This window comes from Tupaia chinensis, unplaced genomic scaffold (assembly GCF_000334495.1).
Source record: "Tupaia chinensis unplaced genomic scaffold, TupChi_1.0 Scaffold000146_1, whole genome shotgun sequence".
NCBI lineage: Eukaryota > Metazoa > Chordata > Mammalia > Scandentia > Tupaiidae > Tupaia > Tupaia belangeri.
In genome coordinates, this window is record NW_006159616.1 from 3338063 (window position 1) to 3343993 (window position 5931).

At 58.0% G+C, this 5931-nt stretch overlaps 1 protein-coding gene across 4 annotated transcripts in view; it reads left to right on the forward strand.

Annotated features, from left to right (window-relative positions):
* KIF17 (kinesin family member 17) overlaps window positions 1-5931 on the forward strand; it is a 52301-nt gene that overhangs the window by 15538 nt on the left and 30832 nt on the right. For all 4 annotated transcript variants that reach the window (XR_003548872.1, XR_003548873.1, XM_006145187.2 and 1 more), the window contains exons 4-5: window positions 1173-1362; window positions 4538-4990. Coding sequence is in view for 2 of the 4 variants with exons in the window: in XM_006145187.2 (XP_006145249.1) it covers window positions 1173-1362; window positions 4538-4990 (643 nt within the window). In the remaining 2 variants the exon portion in view is untranslated. The remainder of the gene's footprint in view (window positions 1-1172; window positions 1363-4537; window positions 4991-5931) is intronic.

Consider the following 5931-nt stretch of genomic DNA (forward strand, 5'->3'; position numbering starts at 1 on the left):
TGAGCCTTATGAACCGGGGGTGGGGGTGGGGTGGGGGAGGAGTTGCACAGGTCTCAGTTCTTGGGTGCTTGGGTGACCACGGGCTTAGCCCCAGGGAGCCGAAGCTCGCAGACTGCGACCACCTGCACAGTAATAGTATTGGTTGAGGGGGGCCAGCAGGCAGTGTGGTGGTTAAGGCTGGACTCTCATATAGATGACCACGGTTCAAGTCCCAGGCCTGGCGGTTTGAAAATCATGCTGAGTACATGTGTGCATGCCCAGAATCCCGAGAGGACAATGCAGGAGAAGGGATTGTGGCGCGGCCATCCCCTTGAGGGGTAATTTCTTGCTTTCCCTCTCTCTGGCAAGCTCATGCGCCCTATGACAGAAACCTAAATAATGACAGACAAATGAAGTGTTGGGGACCAGAAGTGTCATTTTTTTGAATATGTGCTTATACGTATTGAGCTGCTCAGGGAGGGGATGGATGTCTAAACAGGGAGTTCGTCTGCGTCTCTCATGTACCCTCCACACACGGCCTGCTTGTGTATTGCAACATGCGAACCGAGGCCGAGTGGTGCTTGTGTGACTGACAGCACTGTGGCATGGAGTCGGTGCTCAGAAGATTTTGGATTTCAGATGCTCAGGTTAGGGTGGCAGCCCTGCGCCAACATCAGCCGCACGTACCGCTGCTGGCACTGACGGGCACTGAACACGGGCAGGCGGGTCCTTATTTACGGAATCCCCCCATACCCCCATGAGGTAGATCTCATACCATTTTTTTTCTTTTTAGGCTTTTGCTATAGGGGCACATGCGCTTGCTGGAGAGAGAGAGCGAGCGAGAGAGCGAGCAATCACCTCGGGAGGAGGGATGGCCATGCCACAGTCCCACCTCTTCCGTTCTCCTTGAGATTTTGCACACACGTACCCAGCGTGATCCTGAAGCCGCTGGGTCGGGGACTCACGTGCAGCTGGCCATCTGGGAGTCCAGTGCCTTACCCTCCACACCACCTGCTGGCCCTCTCCTACCGTTTTAGAGGTGGAACCTGAGGCTCAGGTTAAGGAGTTGGCGCCAAGTCCCACAACAAGGAGGTTGAGGCTGGCTCTCCCTGTTACAGGGTCCCCTCACTGCAGGTGGGATCCTCACCCCACAGGTGGGAGCCGCACCCCTGACCTGGCCCCTCTGCCCACAGCTGAAGGAGCACCCGGAGAAGGGGGTGTACGTGAAGGGGCTGTCCATGCACACGGTGCACAGCGTGGCCCAGTGTGAGCGCATCATGGAGACGGGCTGGAAGAACCGCGCGGTCGGCTACACCCTGATGAACAAGGACTCCTCGCGGTCCCACTCCATCTTCACCATCAGCATCGAGATCTATGCCGTGGGTGCGTGGGGCCGGCCGGTGGAGGTGGGCTGGACAACCCGATCCTCCTCCGAGCTCCTTTGGAAACTGGGAAGAGAGGCTCGGGACGCACGTCCAGGACCGGCGGTGGCTGCTGCCACCGTAGAAACCCCATCACTCCGGTGGACCTGACGCTGTGTGTCAGGCAGTTAGCGGGCTTTGCCTCATTTACTCCTGACATCAGCCCCATAGGGTAGACGCTGATGCCACCCCCATTTTATGATGTGGAAATGGAGGTCACGTAACTGGCCTCGTGGCAGGGCTGCTACAGCACAGTGCCCATCACGGTGTCACTCGGACCTTTCACGTTCTTTCCTTTCTCTGCGATGTTGTTCACTCCTCAGAGACCTCGCTGTCCTTTCTTTCTAGAAGAATTTGAGAACAAGAAGGAACGAAACGTAGGTTTATTTTGGGCCACCTGTTGGCCAGGTGCTCTGCTAAGCGCCTTACCACTCGGCTCCACTTAAACCCCACTTGAGGCCTAGAGGCAGCTGAGGACACCGAGGCTTTGTGGGATGAAGAGGTTTGCTTGTTGGAGGTCTGCCAGCTGCTAGTCAGCGGAGCTGGGATTTGAACCCAGGCCTCCCTGAGAGCTCGGCTTTTCTCCTATCACTGCAGCTACCTTCACATTTGCGGTTTGCCGTGACTAGAATTCCATGTAGCGCTGGAGTAGGAGGAGCCTCAGGCCAAGGCGGAACATAATTCTGGCACTGTCCCAGAGGCAGAGTCCTGGCCCACACTGCCCATCCATGGTGACGGCTCCAGGCCTGCTGGGCAAGGGGCCATCGGCCCGAGTGTCCCCTGGGTGCTCGTCGTGAAGGATGGTCTCAGTGTGTCTCGGCCTCACCTCCTGCAGCTGGTGGAGGGGCAGGGGCTAGGATGCCTGAGGACAGGTCAGGAGGGAGGAGCCCGAGGGTGCCCCTTGGGCTTTGCAGGGCTGTGTGAAGGAGGGGACAGGCTGCCTGCAGATGGGCTATTAAAAAGGTATTTATTGCTTTCCTTATAAAATAATGCGAGCTCATAAGGATATTTAGAATTTAGAGAAGAGGAGAAAATCGCTCTTGGTTCTGATAACCACGACTAACTCACATGTAGACATGTTTACTTATTTATTTATGTTTCCCTATGAAGCGTTTTAGCACCACTGAAGTATTCCACTCTGGGGTTTTCCCTCTGGTGTCATTTCCTCCAAGGTCATAAGCACCCCTATTGTCACCCCCATGCTTCGTGACCGTGTGGGTGACTGAGGACAGCCCAGCCTGGCCTCTGCGAGGGTCCCCGTAGTCTCCATGTTCCCAGTGCTGCACGTTATGGCGTGAGGGACCTCTGTGCGCACAGCCCTCTCTGTGTGCTGGCACTTTCCGCAGAGTGGGCCCCTGGGGCCCAGGCATGGTGCGCTCTGCCAAGGGCCGTCCAGGGCGCTGGTGCTTTTCTAGCAGCCTGAAGGACCACGCCCTTCACGTGCCCACGTCCCCTGAAAAAGTCACCCTTCTCACGTCTCTGCTCGGGATTGCTGTGCTCACGGACATGACAGGCCAGTTCAGGGCTGGGCCGCTGGGAAGCCGAGGGCTTCTCTCTACTCTTCCTCCCCATACCCCAGCCAGGGTGGGGCCCCGTCTGCAGATGGCAGACATGAAGGAGTCCCTTCGTCTCATGTGGGACAGTTTGCGGTCTAGGCTGGTGACAGTAGACTTAGGAATGGTGCTGAGAGCAGCCAGCTCTTGCTTCCTGGGCCAGGCATGGTCCTCGCTCTTCGAATGTATCCACGTGACCCTCACAGTGACCCTTCAAGGTGGGTTTCTACCGCATTTCATTGAGAGAAGGGCTGAGGCTTAGGGTCAAGTGAAGTTTGTCCCCTGAGTTTTACACCAAGGCGTAGAATCGGGATTGGCCCCTCTGGGCCACACCTTCAACCTGTCCTCCTGAGTCCGGGGCTCCCCACCTGTACCCTGTCCTGTCACTGTCCACACCCAGGTCTGCCCTGCTGCAGTCACCGTCACTGCAGAGCTGGCCTTGCCTTGGGGGAAACAAATACTCACCATGTGCTGGGCCAGTGTAGACTCTGGAAGGTGCTAGCAAGGGACCAGCAGATGATGTAGCGGTTATATTGCTCGGACTCCCACATGGCCCATCGCAGTTTGAGTCCCAGACCCGGTGCCTTGAAAATCACACCAGGGGGACCTGCAGTTAGCTAATGGCTATGTCACTGGACTCCCATGTAGTCAACCGCAGTTCGAGTCCTAGGCCTGGCAGCGGCTTAAACTCACGCCAGGCACATGTGCGTGTATGCCCAAGATCCCAAGAGGAGAATGGAGGAGAAGGGATTGAGGCATGGCCATCCCCTCTGGGGGGTGATTTCTCACTTTCTGTCTCTCTGTCTCCGTCTTTCTGCCGAGCGCATGCGCCCTATAGCAAAAACCTCTCCAAAAAAAAAGAAAAGAAAATCACACCAGGTATATGTGCATGTCCAAGACCTGGGAGGAGAATGGAGGAGAAGGGATTGTGGTGTGACCATTCCCCCCGGGGGTGATTTCTCACTGTCTCTGTCTGACCCCCCTGCAGTGCACATACCCCAAGGCAAAAACTCGAAAAGAAAAGAATGCGCTGTTGCTGTACTTCATTCCTCCCGCAGCCAGCCCCAGTGAGGCTGTTAGTCTCATTTTGTTGTGAGAAACTGAGACAGAGGCGCGTGGTTCTGCTAATGTCACACAGCAAGGAGGTGGCAGGACTGGGTTGGGGACCAAAGAGTCTCCAAGGCAGAAATTTTTTGCTTTAAAAACCATGACTCCCTGGTGACCCCCCCCCTGCCCAACTCTGCATCTTTGGCCTCATGGGAGCTGGTGGGAGTTGGAAACCGAGGGGTCGAGGAAGCAGAAGGAGCCTGCTGCCCTCGGAGAAGAGTACAAGCCCAGGACCCTGCTCCCTGGACTCAGCCTGGGCTCCACTTCTTAGCAGCTGCGTGACCTTGGGCAGGTTCCACACCCTGAGCCTCAGTTTCCTCACCTGTAACTGGGGCAGGACGATAGCCCCTCCTTGGTGGGGTTCCTGAGCCGCTGGCCCGGAAGCAGGTGGGAGGTGAGTGCTCGGTGCTCGGCGGCCGACTGCCCTCTCTGGGGCTCCCCTGAAGGCACTCAGCCCTCTGCCTGGTCTGTCTGCAGATGAGCGGGGCAAGGACCACCTCCGTGCGGGCAAGCTGAACCTGGTGGACCTGGCAGGCAGCGAGCGGCAGTCCAAGACAGGTGCCACCGGGGAGCGGCTCAAGGAGGCCACCAAGATCAACCTGTCGCTGTCAGCGCTGGGCAACGTCATCTCGGCCCTGGTGGACGGGCGCTGCAAGCACATCCCCTACCGGGACTCGAAGCTGACGCGGCTGCTGCAGGACTCACTGGGCGGCAACACCAAGACGCTGATGGTGGCCTGCCTGTCGCCCGCGGACAACAACTACGACGAGACGCTCAGCACGCTGCGCTACGCCAACCGGGCCAAGAACATCAAGAATAAGCCACGCATCAACGAGGACCCCAAGGACGCGCTCCTCCGGGAGTACCAGGAGGAGATCAAGAGGCTCAGGGCGATCCTGGCCCAGCAGATGAGCCCCACCAACCTGTCGGGTAGGGCGGCCTGGCAGGCCAGTGGCGGGAAGGCTCGGGGCTGGACGGAGGGGTTCTTGTCCACAGGCTTCCTGTCCATAGCTTCCTTCTGAGAGGCTCTCTGAGCGGCCAGGGAGCGCCTGGTGGGTGACTCCCAGATGGCATCTGCTTGTCCCTGGCCCATCCCAGCTGCCGCAGGCTCTGCTGCCCCCTCACCGCCCCGAGCTGTTCACCCCACCCGTCTGCTGGCTGTTCCTGTGGCAGAGTCGTGACTGAGCCGTACTGAGCTGGGTGACTCACTCCCCACTCACCCCGCACTAATTAGGCACCTCGCTATTGCAGCTTTCACGCCCAGGCACTGGGCTTCCATGGAGCAGGAAGAGAGCCGTGGCTGGAGCAGGCCTGCAGGGGCCGGCGACTGAGGGACTCTGGTTTCTTCATCTCAGAATCTCTCAGGGAAGAGAGCACAAGAGAGCCTTTCTCCTCCCACTGCCTTCTTTCTGTCATCTGGTCTCACCCCATTCACCTACCCGGTCATCTATCCAGCCACCCATGACCCCTCTTCATCCTCCTACCCTCCTGCCCACCCACCCACTCCATTATTTATCCATTTTCCCATCTCCCCGCCTATCATGTACCCACTCACTCACCTGTCCACCATCTACCCGTTCCTCTACCTACCCACATGCATTTATCCACGCCCCCCGTGTATCCACCACCCACCCATACACTTATCCACCCACCCCTCTGTGCATTTATCCACCCACCCACCACATACTCATCTACCCACCTGCCCACCCACCTACCTATTCCTCCATCCACTCACATCCCCCCATCCCCTCCCCCCGGCATCCCCCCACCATGCATCCATTCACTCACCCACCCATCCATCCATGGACCCATCCACCCATGTATCCATCTACCCATCCACCCCCCCACCCATCCATGCATCCATCCACCCC